The sequence below is a fragment of the Eptatretus burgeri genome, chromosome 2, assembly GCF_056783735.1.
Source record: "Eptatretus burgeri isolate ZD-2024b chromosome 2, Ebu_testis_v1, whole genome shotgun sequence".
NCBI lineage: Eukaryota > Metazoa > Chordata > Myxini > Myxiniformes > Myxinidae > Eptatretus > Eptatretus burgeri.
In genome coordinates, this window is record NC_140962.1 from 66374140 (window position 1) to 66393693 (window position 19554).

Here is a 19554-nt window from a genome sequence, read left to right on the forward strand (position 1 = left end):
TCTTCTATGAGCCTCACTCTTATCGAGGAAACAAAGTTGGGGGTGTCATGATGTTTTGTTTGTTTAAGCGAGACTTGTGCAAACAATTTTAGAAAACATTGTTACCTCAGCCACTGGAGGTGGATGGATGATATTTATTCATCCCTATATATTTGTTTGTCTGTGAGCAGGATATCTCAAAAAATTATGGACACATTCAGATGAAATTTGGTATTTTTCTTGGTAGGTTGGATGTGTGACAAGGACGAATTGATTAGATTTTCGTGAAGATCTGGATACGACAATTTTTAAGTGATTCTTCACCATTGAGAGATGGGTCCATAAACTTTAAATAACACATTATTTCAAATGGTTGTGGATGGGTTAGATTTGCAAGAATTTGTTCAGCAAAGGATGATTTTGTGGAACGTTCTGAGAAGGTTTTTTTCCATCATGTTAAACAGGGGATATTTGGCTGATTGTTTGATCAGGTCTTGTGAGAATGTCTTTAGACTCCATCATCATCTTATATTTAATTTGGTTGTTTTTCATGTCAACAAGTTCCTATTGCATTGCATTTGATATAATAATATTGAATTAATTATTTTAATGAAGTAAATTCTTTAATTATATTATTGGTTAAACATATATATATATATATATATATATATATATATATATATATATATATATATATATATATATATATATATATATATATCTGGTGATGGCTTAATGGTTAGGGTGGTGGGCTTGGGATCCAAGGGTCCTGAGTTCAAATCCTGCTCAGCGGTTTGAATTAATACCAGGCGGGGTTAACTCGACCTGTTATCCTTCCGAGGTCAGCAAAATGATTGCCAGCATGCTGGTATTCTATGTCGGAGTGACAACCTGTCCAGGATTGTGCCCAATAGCCAAAGAGACTGCTTAGGCAGCACCAATGCTCTCCACAGAGTATGGTCCCAATGGATGGATGGATGGATGGATATCCATATATATATATATATATGTATATATATATATATATGTATATGTATATACATACATACCAGACGACCCGTGAACCCGTTAGGTTCCCCTTGTGAGAGGGGTTGATAAAAAAATCCTTTCAAAAAAACGAAAAAAAAAGATAGCTCCAGCGAACTATACCGCGGAGGTTGTTTGCATTGATCAAATAATCCCGAAGAGTACTTGGCTGAACCGGGAATTGATTTTTTAATAATTTTTTCGTTGCCTGATTTGAACAAAACTTGATACTGCACGAGAATGGTGAGTCAGGTGGCCCTAAAATTTTTACGCTATCGTGTACCGTTTTGGCTGTATTTCGGGAACATCCATACATATTGTTACGGTGCCGGGGGTCGGCCGCGAACCGACCGCTCTGAACGGAGCCGCAAGTCGAGTCGGCCCGACTGATCGCCCGGAATATAGATCGCTGCCCGGATAAGTCCTAGTCGACGGGTCCTTGCACAAGAACCGAAATACGCCAATGGGCAGATCACTGGGGTGGGGTCGATTGCCAATCTTCAGTTTACCTAAATACCCATGTGATCCAACTACCGGGGTATTTCACCCTCGAAGGAACTCGTATGGAACAAACCACCGAGGCGAGCCTGTCCCGTGCGCGATTCCGAGGGGCTTAATCGCCGAGAACCGTCGGTCCAAATGTCCCCCTTTTACAGCAAACCAACGGCTTTCTAACTCCCAACACACGAAATGCTCAGTCAATGAAAGAATCGACGCGACAAGCTGAAAACATTTAACAATTGGGGTATTTATTAATTATAATGGGGAACTAGGGAAGCACGTAAGAGCAGAACTATTCCGACTATACGAAATGCAATGCAAAGATTTACCGCACACAAAGCACTTAGCAATTTCCTATTTATTAAACGGGCCCACGGACACACGTTCGCACATGCACACGCACGCGCACGCGCACGCGCACGCGCACGCACACACACACACACACACACACACACACACACACACACACACACACACACACACACACACACACACACACACCCCCAAGAAATGGTGGCTGAGGCCTTCAATAACGAGCTCCAGCTCGGACAGGTGAGCTGAAACACAGAGCCTATCTCCAACCTCTCCACCTCGTGTGGTCTTCAAGTTGTTCGGACCCGGGCTCCAGCGAGAGCGAGCTGGATCCAAGCGCCGTGAACCACGATCCTTCCCGAGCTCCCGCGAATCCTCCCGCGCTTCTCAACATGTGCTGGTGAGACGAGGCGCTGATCCTTCCCATCGATGCGTCGCTTCCCCGAGGAACCACCTACAAGAAGAGGTCGATGAGTCGCACCAAGCTGGGAACCAAACGGAGAACAAAGAGCTCCACAAACCAAGAAGAAGAAGAAGCCACCATTCGCAGCTCGAGCCGAGCAACTGGCTCAACTTTCTTCCAAACAAAGCAGCTCTCCAAAAAGCCTACCGAGCCAAGCAGGACCCGAAGCTCTGCTGCGCAACTCCTCTGCAGAAGCAAAAAGCTTCCGAAGGCCTCAACCCGAACCCAAGCCAAGCAGGACCCAACGGCCTGCTGAAAGACTCCCCTCCACTCCCAACACGAACAAAGAAAGGATCTCCTCTTTATCCTTCTCCGCCCCCTCCCCCACGCCCGGCGTGACTCATGCCCTCGTGATCCATCCGCCTCTCAACCACGGGTGGGAGGGAGTTGTTGACGTCATGAATCACCGGACGGCAGGGCTCTTCTTCCTCTTCACAGAAGAGGGGGAGGGACGTCTCCATTGTTCGCTCCCTAACTATTAAATCGATCCGCATCGCAATCCATCGATTTCTGAACATTTAAACAATGGAAGGTGAGCTATCTAGGGAACAAGCACTTCTCGACATAGCTGACTAAAGGAACCTCTATGTTGTGTGCAATCGAATTCCAAATTCGTAACAATATATACAAGATGAGAGTTTTAGTTATATATAGATATTGTTGCGAATTCGCGCCCGCCGGCGTGCGATCGGCCACTCGACTCGAATGGCGGCCGCCTCGCCCACCGGAACGGACAATTCAGTCGTGACCCTCTCGGACCAACGCCGGGAGCTAGTCACGGGTGGGGGTTTAACCTCACCACGATCGTGCCAATTGCCCACCCGCGCAGGATAGGGTCGCTCGCCAAATTCGATCTACCTCAGTACCTGCGCGAATGGTCGACCGGGCGATCGCACCACGCCACAGGCCGACTCCGGACACGAACCGCTTAAGCGGTCCGTTCCGTGCTACAGTGATAACCGAGCGGTGTTATCGTCGGCCTCGACGGTTCTGATTAATTATCGGGCATATTAAGCCCACTACGAACCCTTTACGTTAAGCGGGATGGAGAGTCAATAAAGAAAAGACGAAGCAAAATGGGAAAACAGTTCACACAATGCACATTTATTACGCGACACACGGAGAGCACACAAAAACAGCCAAACGTCAAAATGCACCAATAGCAGTAAAACAAAAGAAACAATGACCCAGAGTTACTACCGACTACGCGCACACAAGGCAACACTTATGCAATTCTACTTTACAGACGGAGCCTACACACATTTACTCAAAAGCAAAGGAAAGAAGCCAACCTCATAGACAAGGGTGCAGACGGGCCTGTAGGCCAATATGCGCGCGTGACCTGAAGGAGCGGCCAGGTCCGCGAGACCGGGTGGGTCCTACCCGCGTCCTCGTGACGCGTTGGCGGACGAGCCGCAGATGTGGCCACGTGGCTATGCCCCGACTCCGTGCTACTTGGCGGGTTTCGTTGGCACGACGTTTGGAGTGGGGTGGGAACGGGGCCCCCTTTGTTGCACTATCTCAACATGGGGGAAAAGGGGGAATTGTTGATGCCCTGGGGGAGGGAGAATGGCTGGCTGGCTGGCTTGGGTCCCGTGACGAGCGATCTCCCACCGCTACCTCGTCGCCCACCGCCGTCCTTCTCCCCTCGGACCCGAGCTCCTTGGCCTCTTCCCACAACTCTCCTCAGCCGACTGCAGAACCCAACTAGATGCCATCGCCACCCGACTCCACTCTCTGCCACACTCTGCCGCTGCCACACACTGCTCTCCAACCAAAAACTGACTCTGCCCGATTCGCCTTGCACTCGCCGTTTTATAGGCCAGCACGAGAAAACAATATGCAAATTTCTGGATCAGGATGACCTCGGGGGCGGAGCCACGCTCGCCAATTGGACGGAGGAAAAGTGGGCGTGAACCTCCCCTGATCCTAGAATTTGAATATTTCGATTTCACACGGACGCACCTGGAGGCGGGGCCAAGCCGCTCCGCGCTTGCTAATTGGACGGATCAGAAGTGGGCGTGTAGCGTTCTTGATCCGAATTCTCCCTCGGAAAGGCCGCTATTTGCACTCGCGGCTCGGTGCGTATCTTGAACGAGCCCAAGACAGCCCGACGCTCAGTGTTCACAGGTGGTGCGGGAATGGCCGTAGAAGGAGAGAGGTGAGGGTGGTGGAGGGTTTGTCGGTGGTGGTTTGATGGTTATGGCGGTTGAGACGTGGTTGGTTCAAAATAAAGATAGAACAGAAAAACGGCTATCTCAAAGCGTCGCAGCCCGAATGAATCACATAAATTCCCTCTAAACAATGGGTTTAGGGCTAACTTCACATGTACTTCGAGTTATCTCACCTACGGGCCCTGAATGGTGGTTTGCGAATTTCCACAGCCGTAACACTACCCCCTCCCCTTTTTACAGACTCGTCCCGAGTTGTCAAATTCTCGTGTACTATCATGTGTAGTTCTCCCCTAGTACGTTTTACCTTCGGATCCCTGAGTGCGACATTCATGGTATTCGTGTCCCCAAAATAAATAACCTGAGGGCTGAGTAACTAACTAAACAAACCCACTCATACGGACGACTTAAATAAAATTGCCGGCGCAAGACAGACATGCCGGGGGCGCAAAACACATATTTACAGTACAACTTAACAACTGAACCTTATATTTTACACGAACCATGGCCCAGGATCAATGGACTCTGCAGGAAAAAGAAGAAGAGTCAACAGAGAACCGGCGCACGGGCCGCCACTGCAGGCCCGTGTTGTAGCTGCCAACAGGACAGTTCTTGCAGCTTGCAAACTGTTTCCTTGATCCTGGCGCACATGGCAATGAACAAGGGGGGGGGGGCAAAGCAAAATTGAACGGGGCTGGTGAACATGGGCAGTGGGCATGGCATGGCAAAGGCAGCAGGCATACCCAGCCTGCAAAACAGGGCCGCTGCAGGCGAACACAGCCGGCGGACGATCCGACCGGCACAGGACTTGAAGCACAGCCGCAGACGAAGTTGGCCGGCACAGGCCTCGCAGCAACACAACAGCCGACGATGAAGTTGGCCGGCTCAGGCCTTGAAGCAACACAGCCGCAGATGAAGCTGGCCAGCCTTTGCCTGTCAGTGGAGGTTGGTGGAGGGAGTGCGGTGGTGCTGGCCACTCGGAAGGTGGGCTCGGACCTACCCTACGGTCTCCCTCCCAACCTATCGCCTTTGACTGTCACTGTCCATACCCACTCCCTTAATTTGTAAAACCCAATTTAGCCCCAACTTATTTTTTGGTTGTTTTTATTTTACTTCCCCACTATAAATCGTCCCCTAACCCCCTTTATCGTCCTTGTTCGGCTAACCTATCGTCCCCTAGCCTACTCCCAACCCCTACGTTCCCTTCCCGGAGGGGAACAAGTGAGAGCTAGCGTCCTGTGTCGAGGCCCAACAAAGCCTCAGGATGGCCTCCCCAGACTTCAGCGATCTAACCCAAAGTGGGTCCAGCGGTCCACAACGAGAGTGAAGGGATGGATGGTGCGGAAGGGTACATCTCCTAATCTACCCTAACCATTATCTCTTAAACTACCCCGGGGCTTTCAACCAGCGCCTCGCGCTTAAACTATTGGTTCTAACAACCCAGATTCCCGTCGCCTGTGTTGGTGTCCTCACAATTTCGGGCCTCGGCCCCAAATTTTCTTCCCGTGCCCTCACACGGTCTCATGGCTGGGACGCGTGGCTCCCTTGGCAGGCACGACCCTCTGCCGATTCTCCAGCTATGGCACCCCCGGGCACTACACTGCCTCCGAGCCTACCAGCTCCCTAAACACCGGGGAGTGCCCTCCCTGGCGACTCCCCTGAAAGGCTCACGTGGCAGGCTGGCTTCCCGGGCACCTTTCCGAGGGTCACCCGTGCCCACAACACTGCCCACGCGGCTAATGGCGCCCTGGGCCTCCCGCACCATGCGGGCGCACCCGTGCCCACTACGCGATCCCGGCCCCCCATGGGCCCTTGGCCTACCACGGCCGACGAGCCTGGTGCCCGGGGTACCCACTCAGCGATACTCACCTTTCGCAGCCACGCTCCCAGCCCGTCAACAGGGCTCCTGCACCCCCTCCAAACGGGTTTCGAGCCTACTTTCCCACCAACAACAAAACGACCTCCATTTTGTCAATTTGACTAACCCCCTAACTCACTCTACACTGACCCCGGGGTCCCTTGGGTGGGATACACTCCTCCCCCCAATCACTCATCGCACCATGCATTCCACATTCGCTCCATTCACACAGACCCGCTGGCCTCACTCACTCACCAAGCACATGTACTCACTTCACAACTCTTCAACACACAGACCGCTGAATTCTGCCATCCTTCTAACTACCTCCCCTAACTAACTCGTGCTCCCACGTCATCCCTTACACTATAGCACGTTCCTTTTAACACTACGTAGCTAAGCTATGTCCCCTCTACACATCCAAAGTCTGTCTCTGTCTCCAAAATGTCATCAACTCATTTCCCCACCCAAAGCTCATCTAAATCCCTCTACCTAATCCATTCCACGGGCCCCATGAGGACTTACCCCTGCCCCATGAGACCGGTCTAACTAAGCTAACCCTTTCCCCTAACTAGTTCCATCCTGTGCCCAGGTCAAGAGGGTCTTCCACCCCTTGCCCGGGAATCGTGTTCACCTGAAAGCGAGGCTTGCTTTTATTTTTTTTTTTAAATTGCGCAGCACCAGCGCGGCAACTCGCAAACTGCGAACCAGCGCGGCAATTCACAGCCGCGCACCTTTGGCGTGATGTCATAGCAGCTGTTCGCGTCCCTCGTCCCTCTTGGACGGTACCATCCGGCAGGGATTCACCCTCCTGCCGGATTCCAACCACACGTGCCATGACGCCACCCGGCGCTTAAAAAATAAACACAAGCCTCACATCTCAAGGGGTTCCCCACGCGAACACATGTGCTCTGCCCGTTGGAGCTGAACATGCACGCCCGCGTGGAGAACCAATCCGGTCCAAATTCGAAATCCTGCCTAAACTTTGTCCGTCGCGGGATCGGCAACAACCACCACGCTCGTTTCCGGACCGGGTTTCACTCCCGCAAGCGAGCACGTGGCGGCCTCGTGCGTTGCACAGCACGGACCTCGCGCTCGCTGCCGGGTGAACCCGGCGCGGTTCCCAAAATAGCTACAGCCGCTACCCGGCTTTTGTCTCTGTCGCCGTCTCCGTCGCCATTCAACCCACGCACACCTGCGTGTCACAACGCTCACACACCACTCCATCACATTCACACCGGGAGACGCGGCTGCGTGCTCCCGCATGCTGACCGACATCTCCCTTACACACAGCGACCTTGCACGCGCTGTCTCTCTCCTTATACTCGGCCGCTCACTCACTCGTGCCATTTCCCTCACACACACCATACCACTCACACATGCGGGGGCACTCACCCGCGGTGTCTCACTCACACACCGTGCTTCACTCCCACACGGCATGCTGGGAAGCACGCATCCTGGCACATTCGCCACCACCCCACTCACACACGGGATCGCACTCACACCTTGCACCACACACACCAGGACAACCACACTGGGGATTAGTCCCACGCCAAGGGTTTCCGGGGCCTCTATACCCCCCAAGCTCGGCGTGCACCCGTTCGCAGCACCCGTCCCCTCAACTCCGCGAAGCACGACCGAATCCACCTGGTCGTGACTCTCTTCAAGGGAGCATAGCGGCTCCCTCCATTCCCGAAGGAGGCTAGCCAACTGCTCGCACCGGGTCCCTACACGTTCTGCCAGCTCACCCCAATTATCCTCCACTACCTCTGTGTCTGTGTGCTCGTCTTCAATCCCATCCAATTCACCCTCTATCTCCCGTGTCTCTATTATTTCCGTTTCTTCCCTTGTTATCTCCCTTGTCTCAACTTTTATTTCTTTTCTCCTTTCCGTCGTCACCTCGTGTCTATTAGTCTCTGCTTCTTTCTGGCGTCTTTCCCTTATCTTTACGTAGGTCAACCTTGCTTTCTCCTTAAGTCGCTCCCGTCCTTCCCTCTGTTTCACTCCATGCTCTTTCACGATCTCCACGTACCTCATCCTTGCTTTCAGTCTTAATTGTTCTTTTCTCTCCCTCCCAATTCCTTTCACCTCGTGTCTTATCTCCCTCGTGCACGTCTCCGTCACCCTAATTAGTTTTTCCCTCTCGGTCACCATCACTGTTGCTCTCTCCGTCACCTTTACAAGTCTCGTCCAACACGTCCCCCATATTAATTTGTTTGTTCCCGCCTTCACCGCGGGCCTGACAGCCGTTGCACTCCCTCCCAGCTCGTTTGCTCCCACACGTGGCGTCGCCATTTTGAGCTCCACTGCTATTGCCTTCATGCCCGCCTGCAGGCTTCGGCCCATGTTCTGCGTCTCACCCCGCATCTCTTTCATTTTGTTTTCCATTCCGTTCTTCACCTGTTGTAAATTCACATTCATTTGATTATTCATCCTGCACACATTTGTTTTTATTTCATTCGTGCTTGTATCCATCTGTTTGTTCACTCCATCTATTTTGCTTCCCATTTGTTGCATCTCCCCCCTCATTGCTTGTGTGATCATTTCCATCATTTGTGTGATGACTAATGGTGAAAGCAGGACCGATCCACCACCATCGGTCTCGGTTTCGCTGGGAGCCGGGGAGGGGATTTGACGGAGGTGGCGACGGGAGGTGTCATACCGCGCGGCCTCTGCCGCACCCATTTCGGGCTCTGAGTTTGGTTGGGGTTGTTCCGTTAAGCGGTCCGTTCCGTGCTACAGTGATAACCGAGCGGTGTTATCGTCGGCCTCGACGGTTCCGATTAATTATCGGGCGTATTAAGCCCACTACGAACCCTTTACGTGAAGCAGGATGGAGAGTCAATAAAGAAAAGACGAAGCGAAACGGGAAAACAGTTCACACAATGCACATTTATTACACGACACATGGAGAGCACACATATACAGCCAAACAGTCAAAATGCACCTATTGCAGTAAAACAAAAGAAACAATGACGCAGAGTTACTTCCGACTACGCGCACACACGTCAACACTTATACACTTCTACTTTACAGACGGCGCCAACACACATTTACTCAAAAGCAAAGGAAAGAAGCCACCCTCATAGACAAGGGGGAAGACGGGCCTGTAGGCCAATATGCGCGCGTGACCTGAAGGAGCGGCCAGGTCCGCGAGACCGGGTGGGTCCTACCCGCGTCCTCGTGACGCGTTGGCGGACGAGCCGCAGATGTGGCCGCGTGGCTGTGCCCCGACTCCGTGCTCCTTGGCGGGTTTCGTTGGCACGACGTTTGGAGTGGGGTGGGAACGGGGCCTCCTTTGTTGCACTATCTCAGCGTGGGGGAAAAGGGGGAATTGCTGATGCCCTGGGGGAGGGAGAATGGCTGGCTGGCTTGGGTCCTGTGACGAGCGATCTCCCACCGCGACCTCGTCGCCCACCGCCGTCCTTCTCGCCTCGGACCCGAGCTCCTTGGCCTCTTCCCACAACTCTCCTCAGCCGACTGCAGAACCCAACTCAATGCCTTCGCCACCCGACTCCACTCTCTGCCACACTCTGTCGCTGCCACACTCTGCCGCTGCCACACTCTGCTCTCCAACCAAAAACTGACTCTGCCCGATTCGCCTTGCGCTCGCCATTTTATAGGCCGACAGGAGAAAACAATGTGCAAATTTCTGGATCAGGATGACCTCGGGGGCGGAGCCACGCTCGCCAATTGGGCGGAGGAAAAGTGGGCGTGAACCTCCCCTGATCCTAGAAATTGCATATTTCGATTTAACATGGACCCACCTGGCGGCGGGGCCAAGCCGCTCCGCGCTTGCTAATTGGACAGATCAGAAGTGGGCGTGTAGTGTTCTTGATCCGAATTCTCCCTCAGAAAGGCCGCTATTTGCACTCGCGGCTCGGTGCGTATCTTGAACGAGCCCAAGACAGCCCGACGCTCAGTGTTCACAGGTGGTGCGGGAATGGCCGTAGGAGAGAGGTGAGGGTGGTGGAGGGTTTATCGGTGGTGGTTTGATGGTTATGGCGGTTGAGACATGATTGGTTCAAAATAAAGATAGAACAGAAAAACGGCTATCTCAAAGCGTCGCAGCCCGAATGAATCAAAATAAATTCCTTCTAAACAACGGGTTTGGGGCTAACTTCACATGTACTTAGAGTTATCTCACCTACGGGCCCTGAATGGTGGTTTGCGAATTTCCACAGCCGTAACAATATATATCTATAAGTATATATATATATCTATAAGTATATATATATATATCTATAAGTATATATATATATATATATATATATATTACATCTACTCCATAGATGGCAGTCCTTCTGTCTGTTTGTCTGTCTGTCTGTTTGTTTGTTTGTAACCAATAAGCTCCTAGACCAGTGAACCGATCTTGATGAAACTTTACACACATATTATAGACCTAACATTCAGCTCCAGGATGCGCTAAGTGGCTTTCCATAAAAATTCCTGGAGGGTGGTTTAACGTGATGTTATTTTCGAATAATGCGCCGGTGTATTAATCGTAACAAAAGGCTTCATGGTTAAAAACGCTAGGGTTTTTTGAAATACAAAATGTTTGTATCCGTTGACTTTTTAAACATACACATTCTCCTCCTGTTATAACAGCTTTGAAACTGAAACATTATGCCACTGCGAAAGCGAACAAATTTGAATTCTCGAACTGCACGCGCACGGCAACAGCGACAGAGGCGTTCAGAGGTATGCCGTTTCATAATACATGTCTCCCAATTCTTACTTCAAGAACGGTTATAATTTTGACGTAGTTGGAGCTCACAAGTAAAATCGCAAATCTTTTTGTTCTTCAGGAGACGTCAGCAGAGAGGGGTAAGCGATAACGAGCACCGACTAAATGAGGATCAAATGCAAGCTTACAACACCGTCATTTCAAGCATTGAGGGTGTAAGAGGAGGTCTTTTTTTCCTACATGCTCCCTGTGGTACTGGTAAAACCTTCATAATCAACCTTCTGCTAGCAAAACTTCGTCAATCAAAACAGATTGCTTTAGCAGTGGCCTCCAGTGGAATAGCTGCTAACTGGTGGTCGCATGGCGCATTCATCTTTCAAGCTCCCTTTGGACCTGTCAAAGAAAGAGCAAGCAACTTGCAACATCAGCCATGGGTCTATGAAAGGCAAACTCCTGAGTGAGTGCAAGTTGATCATCTGGGATGAGGTGACGATGAGCCATAAGGGAGCTTTCGAGGCTCTTGACAGAGTTCTACAGGATATCAGGCACAATACGCGGCTCATGGGTGGCGTAACAGTTTTGCTCGCTGGAGACTTCCGACAAACTCTCCCGGTGATTCCAAAGGGGACAATAGCTGATGAGGTAAGTGCTGGCATTAAGTCTTCCTAACCGTGGAGCAGTGTCAATAAACTAAGACTTCGAACCAATATTAGAGTGCAGCCTAGTGGCGATGAGCAAGCTGGAACTTTCTCTAAGCAGCTGATGAACTTGGTAATTGCACTTTGGCTGTTGGACAAGACGGCCAGGTTACTTTACCTTTCAGACACATGGTACCAGACATACAAGTCTTATTGGCTAGAGTGTACCCAAACTTGGAGATTCAGTTCAGTGACGTCACCTGGCTGAGAAAACGTGCCATCTTAGCACCAACAAATGCAGTAGTTGATGACTTAAACATCAAACTCCTGGACCAGCTACCAGGTGAGCGTCTCAGCTATAAATCATTTGACTCTGTACTTTACTCGGATGATGTTGTGCATTATCCCATAGAATTCTTAAATAGCTTGACACCAGCAGGCCTCCCTCCTCACAACTTGCACCTCAAAATTGGTGCGCCTGTTATGCTTCTGCAAAACCTTGACCCTCCCAAACTTTGCAACGGGACACGACTGACGATCAAGAGGATGATGCCAAAAGTGTTCGAGGCAACTATTATAACTGGCAGAGCATGTGATGAGGATGTCTTCATACCGCGAATTCCTCTGGTCCCATCTGATATGCCGTTCAAATTAAAGCGCCTCCAGTTTCCTGTGAAATTAAGCTTTGCAATGAGCATTAACAAGGCACAGAGACAGTCCTTGGATGTGGTTGGCCTTAATCTTGCCGAACCTGTCTTTTCCCACGGCCAACTGTATGTAGGTTGTTCAAGAGTTGGTAACCCAAATAATTTGTTAATTTATGCACCACAAGGCAAGACAACGAATGCAGTTTACCATGAGGCTCTTCAAAACTAATAAGTTATCGTTTCATGTGTTCGGAAATCTACGTATTTGCTCTTTTACATGTCCATCTGCCCCGCATAACGGGTATGTGTTTATCTATTCATTATTCGGTTTAACTGTAAATATCCCATGACAAACTTTTCGTCGCTTAACTGCTGATAAATGTTTAACCTATTTGTTCTATGTGTCGCATTTGCCATTTTGGTTAACGTTTTTTTTGGGAACCATCCATTTAGTGTAGATTAAGCTAATTGAGGTGACTATATCGATACTTGCGGGTTAACCAAGCGGCTCTTCAAGCAGTTCGACGATCACACCCGTGAACAGGCCGATAGCTATGCCATCGACACTTTCGCTTCGACATCACTATGTTCTGCAACACTCCACAACAGTGTCCAGATAAAAGGATACATATAATACAACCAAGAGTGAAGTTGGATTTGAAAGTTGGATTTGAAAGTGAACGCAACATGGCCCTCTTTTGGGCCCCACTTCTAATTGTTACACCACTTCTTTTGATGAGTTCTTTTGTGTTTTTTTCAGGTGTGTTTGGGATGGTTTCATTGAATTTTTCAGTGAGTCTAAGTTTAAAAGGCAGCTAGCTGATGAAGGGAAGGATAGGAAGTGCTCCAAGAACAAGATATTTCAACCAAGAAGCACTAAGTGTTTTTCATATTAAACTTTAAAACCTAACCATTCACTGCACTGCTATATTTACCAGTTGTGACGACAATGATTGCTCCCTCGGCGTCACCCCATAAAAGAAGCCTTCCTAATTTTCTCCATATAACTAATTCCTCAGTCTAACTTGCCTGAGGAAAATAGGCACTTCGTCTTACCAGCAAATTTCCCGGGTCTTACCGGGTACTTCAGCTAGTTGCTTATCAGTTAAGGTTATAACTTCAAATAGAATAGCTTTTGTAAGTACTTACCAGTACATAATTTATCTGTGTTTGTGTGTGTGTGCGTGCACGTGTATGTGTGCATTATTATGTCGGGCTTCCTTCTTGGGACTACAGTGCACTAATGGTCTTTATGTTAATTATAACAAAACTATGTGGATGAGTTGTGTCGGTATCAAGAGCATGCCAATTAGAGTTTGGTTCAGGTCCGGATGCTGATCCGACCTATCAGTGGGATACAAAACGTAAACTGTTCAGCCTGGCAGAGGTGTGCGCTCTACCGAGTGCCATTTTAGTTAACTGTGTTTTCCTTTCTCTCTTTTGTTTCTTCCTTTGCGTATTCTGTCCACTTGCTGCCTCATTGTCATTTTTTTTTTGTTGCCTTTTTTTTTGCACTTTGCTGCCTTGCTTTTCCACGAGCCTTGATCTTGGATATAATTTTTTTTTTTAATTTAAATTAAACTAGCATAACCCGCACTCTGCGCAACATGTTGGGGTGGGTGTGTTTGAGAAAGGAACTGATGCAGAGTATCAGTAGTAATTTTACTTTAATGCAGTAAGTGGAATACGATTTCACTGTTTCAGAACCATTTTATTTACTTTTTTTGTACCATGCACCTCATATGGTCTTTGAGATAATGTAAGCCGAATATCACGTTACTCGAGCGCAGAACAAAGTTGAAGATAGCGCGACACGAAACCACAAACTCGGAAATAATATATAAGATTACTCACAGTTTTTGTTTTCTGTACAACATTGATTGCATGGCCTCTCCCACCAACTGCAGGTACGGAAGAGTAAACTACATCTTGGCTTGTCGGCTGCAGCTGCTGAGGGAAGTTGGGAGACTCCAGGAGAGCCTCGGAGTTCCTGCAGATGTGGCTTACACCTGTGAAACAGCTGGTCACTTCTTCCTCTATCAGGTACTGAGCACCTAACCTGCCTGATTTCTGCAGTTATTTGAATTCATTTACATTGTCTCTTCAGACTGGTCTGTCAACACAGACTGTCTGAGCCGGATGGTACAAGTCCAAGACCTCCACGGATGCCAAAACAATGTTAGATTTACTGCGTTCTATTACTATCGGACTTTCATAACTCTTGCAGGATCCAACAGCCAGGCTTGAAAACTTGACTAAATAGTTCCAATCATTTGGGCACTTCACTCGGTTCCTGTACATCAATGTATATACAGTGGGGAGAACAAGTATTTGATACACTACCGATTTTGCAGGTTTTCCCACTTACAAAGCACGTAGAGGTCTGTAATTTTTATCATAGGTACACTTCAACTGTGAAACAGGCCCGTAGCCAGGGCTCAGTATTAAGGGGGGCACAATTATTATATTTAATATTTCTGATAACCCGGTATACTATTGTATTCATGCAGCATTGACACATCTATACTGAGGTTGCCGTCGCATACTAACCAAATTGATCTCAGCGAGATTTAATATGTTCCGATGTTTTTGGCCTAAAATTATTTGAATGCAGGAGAGCCGCAACAAACTGGCACATTCACAATGCAAATATTCAATGATTAGACAATTGGCACCAATTCAGGTGCACTCAAGGCCCAGTCACACCTTGACGTTTTAGCCAGCTTATGCTGATTTTTGGAAAATTTGTCTAAAACGCTGGTACACGTCGAATACGTGATGGGTAAGTTTTGATAAGATTGAGAGCACACTGAAAAACACTGCCATACGTCGTTGTACGCTGGCTTTAAACGTTGTACTTTTCGGTTGTCCTCAAATTTTCCATGCTTGAAATTTTAAGACTTATGCCAGCGTATGACTCACACGTTCCGCATAACGCTGGCCATAAGTTGTAGGCACGTTACGCGATCGTTGACAGACGTCGACACACGTTACTTGTAAGTTACTCATAAGTCGAAACACGTCGAGGTAATGTTTAGCGTACCCGAAACTTATTTCTAACCTATGAGTAACGTGTTGTACTCACGTTACGCGATCGGTGACACACATCCACACACGTTACTTGTTAGGTGCTCATAAGTCGTAACACATCAAGGTAATGGTTTGCGTCATTATTCCAGACTTCCTGGTTTCATTTATTTATTTATTTTTTCTTCCTTCCTTCAGTATGATGGTGATTTTGACACTTCGATTTCTAGTGTGGTTATAATATAATATAATTAATAGGCTGCCCTCAAAGATTTAAATCATAACCGCACTTTACACTGAACACCGTTATGCCGAAGAAAAAAAAAAACCGGGAGTCTGGAACACTGACGCTAACCATTACCTTGACGTGTTTTGACTTATGAGTACCTTTCAAGTTATGTGTGTCGATGTGTGTCAATGATCACATATCATGCGTACAACTTATTCCCATCGCATGCGGAGCATGTGTCATACGGCAAGTACGTCGTAAAATTTTCAACATGTTTAAAATTACAAGATGTACTCCATTTAACACGACGTATGATAGCGTACTTTAGCGTTCTATTCACGCATACCAAACTTACCCATACCGTATTCGACGTGCGCCAACGTTTTAGATGCATTTTTCAGAGGTCAGCATACGCTGGCAAGATCGCCAAGGTGTGACTGCGATGTTGACACTTCCATTTCTGCGGTGGTTATGATTTGAATCGTTGTGCGGTAGCCTTTTCATAACCTACGCCACGTCATCGTCGGCGATGTGTGCAGCGCACAATGCCTAAGTTAGACTATCGTTGGGCATAGGTTGTGAAGGCCGACAACAGGTTCAGCATTCGTTGGTATAAATTATCTATAACACAACGAAACGTTCTGTGTCCGTTACTAATACGTTATGCAAAAGACCGAGTCGTTATGAATATGTCCTAATCTTTAAAAAAAAAAAACATCAAAAGTTCAACGTAAGCCAGCGTTTTACATACATTTTAATACGTTGCCAGTGCTGGCTAAAACGTCAAGGTGTGACTGGGCCTTTATACAAGGTGTTGTGAAGAATTGGCATTAGAAAATTAATATACCAGAGATACAATGACTAAATGGGGGAGGTTGGCACCGGAATCAGTGCACTTTCAAATAAGATACAGTAGGTTATGACCTGCAATCATCACGTTAAACTATCAACAGCAAATACCACCAGCCTGAAGATACCACAAAGTCCGCATTTAAACCAGTCAATCACACATAGGTAAGGTTATGCACAAAGCACTAGATATGGGATATGCAAAGCACCAAACACAACATTTAACTTAAACATCAGAAGTACAAAGCAGCTGACCATGGCGGGTGCTGACCACAACCACACTGCAACCACAACCACACACGCATCACCAGCAGTCACACACACAATCTGAACTCCTCGTATAGTTTTTATACCGCTGTACTCGCTGTCAGAAGAGCTGCAGGCGACGCGTCTCGGTGTGGAATCTTCTGAGGACCTTCTCCTTCCATTCATTCAGGCATTTACGTGTGAGGTCTCTCTCGAAGACCAGCTGTACCAGTTGTGCCTTGCGTGCATGGCGCATGGACCGTCGATGGTCAGTGAAGACATTCCTCAATGTTGAGAATGAGTTTTCACACATGGCAGTGGACGCACCAAATGTTAGTCCAAGTATCATAGCAGTCACTACACTTGGCATGGCTTCCAGCGTTTTGTGGTATGTTGAGAGGAGTTTTGTGTTGTCCATCTCTCGCTTGGCTGCTTTTCTGTCTGTGAGCGAATAAACTGCTTTGCAACCACACACTCTGTTTCACTGATGGTTGACTTTGTTAATGTCATGATGTGCTGGAGCAAGTGGGGATCCAAAAACGTGCCATTTTCAGGATTCAAGGCAGCGAGTGAACGGGCGAGTTGTGTGTTGCGCTCACTGAAGCGCTGAGCGATCTCGCCAAGCACAGTGTCAATTGCGCTGTAAAAAAACCCTCTGCAGTTCCATCTTGTCATTGTCGTTGTTTTGTCCTGTAGTCTCCAAAACTACAAACTGTTCCAACTTCTTATGCATTGTGCGTCTCCGTTTTGGTGGTGCAGGTGTAGAAGTGCGAGCATCGTTGGCCTTGTTCCACAGATCAGTGAACTCATCCGCAGAGCGGAGTTTCTTCACGCACTCTGTAGCACTCGCCACCAGTTCCAACCCCATTAGCAAGTCCATGTCCTCTGCCTGCAAGAGTCTGTTAGGGCCATCTAACAACATCAGCAGTTTTTGTACAAAGATAGCAATTTTTTTTTTTTTTGTATACCTTGGTCGAGGCTCGTATGAGAGCAAACACACAACTCACAGCAAGGAGGCATGAGACAAGAGGGGCGGGAGTGGAAGGGACAAAACAGTGGGGAACAGACACATTAGGTGAACTGTGGAAGGGAGAGGGATGGGGATGGGACGGGGAACATGGCGAAGAGAAGATGGACATTTCAGGTACTTTCAGGAAGGAAAGCAGGAGAAATGAAGGAAGTGGGCTTGGGTGGATTATCGGGGGTAGAAAAGATCGAGGATTTGGATGGGGGAAGATAAGAGGTGGTGGTGAACAGCTGTTTTGAAAGCCTGGAGGGAAGAATGGGAAAGAATAGAGTGAGGAAGTTTATTCCAAAGGCGGGAAAAAAGAGGAATGAAAGAGTGAAGATGAGCAGTGATTCGTGATTTTGGTAGTTTTACCAGAAGGGGGTTGTTGGCGGACCTTGAGCGCCCTGTGGAAATGTGGTGGGGACAAATCGCAGAGAGAGCAGGGGGGCAAGGCTGGAGAGGAGTCGGTAGAAGACAGAAAGACCACCGACCAACCTGCGGTGATTGAGTGAGAGGCCCAAAGACTCAGCTTCATTGCGGGAGATGCCGATGATCTTAAATGCCCTGGTTTCGACAGCGTTAAGCCGAGAAAGGTGGGAGGCAGGAGCACCAGCCCAAAGGGGAGAGCAGTACTCCATCAGGCTACGGACAAAAGCTTTGTAAGTGGTCAGGAGCTCAAGAGGGCCGAGGAAGGACTTAGCACGACGGAGGATTCCCAGTCGGCGACTGGCTTTTGAGGCGAGGTTGGAAATGTGACTTTCCCAGGAAAGGTCATAGCAGATAGTGAGACCTAGAAGCTTGAAAGAAAAGACTTCTTCCAGAGGATTGTTGAGAAAGTGGATGGGGGGTTTTGTAAACGGTCCTTTCGAAGAGACATAGTGAGAGTGTGAGATTTGTCTGGATTGAAAGACATGTTCCACGTGTTGGACCAGTTTGTGATTTTATCCAGATCTGCAGTGAGCGAAGAAGCTGCTGCTTGCCGGTCTGAGGGATGACAGATGGTACGGCAGAGGGTGGAGTCGTCGGCAAAGAGAAATAGAGGATTTTCCAGAGAGTCCGAGAGATCATTGATGAAAACCAGAAAAAGAACAGGGCCCAGAACGCTACCTTGAGGAACTCCAGCCTGCACAGGAAGAGGGGATGAAAGAACTCCATTTAGGGCCACACGTTGACTGCGACAGGAGAGGAAGTCTGCGAGCCATGAGTGGAGATGGCCTTGAATACCATGGGAAGAGAGTTTGGTGAGTAGGGCAGGGTGCCAGACTGTGTCAAAAGCACGTGATATGTCCAGGGATACGGCTCGGATTTCCTGTCTGGCATTGAGGACCTCCATCCATTGATGGGAGAGCAGAAGCAGCATATCCAGGGTAGAGTGACCTGGTCTGAAACCAAATTGATGATTGGAAATCAAGCCATTGGAGAAGAGGAAGGATTTCATATCTGAAGTGATGTTGGATTCCATCACCTTGCTGATGATTGGGAGATTGGGGAAGCAATGAACATGAAGGCAGGCCCAGAGACTTCCCGCAAAAGCCCAATAGCCTCCATCCTCATCTCTGCACCATAGGCGCGCTCTGCATCAATCTCCGACAGTTAGGATGTGATATCCTTAAAAGATCCTATGACCACAGACACGGTGGCTAAATGTCCCGTCCACCTTTGATCAAGAAGTCGTTTTAACCGCTCACCTTTATACTGTGCAGCAACAGTGAGCTTTCTGAAGAATTTGTACAGGCAACAACAAACCTCAAGGAAATCAGTGACAGCTTTCTCTGCTGCCAGTGCGTGGATAACTACCAGATGGAGTTGGTGATTTAAGCAGTGCACATAGGGGATTTCTCTTTCCAATATCTCTTGCAACAACTTTTGCACCCCACCGTGCTTCCCAGCCATTACCGAAGCCCCGTCGTACACC

At 48.5% G+C, this 19554-nt stretch overlaps 1 protein-coding gene across 5 annotated transcripts in view; it reads left to right on the top strand.

The window, feature by feature from the left end:
* The window catches only part of AQR (aquarius intron-binding spliceosomal factor), a 184372-nt gene that overhangs the window by 111130 nt on the left and 53688 nt on the right, over positions 1–19554 (top strand). For all 5 annotated transcript variants that reach the window (XM_085869606.1, XM_085869603.1, XM_085869604.1 and 2 more), the window contains one exon: positions 14187–14322. In XM_085869606.1, coding sequence (XP_085725732.1) covers positions 14187–14322 — 136 coding nt within the window. The remainder of the gene's footprint in view (positions 1–14186; positions 14323–19554) is intronic.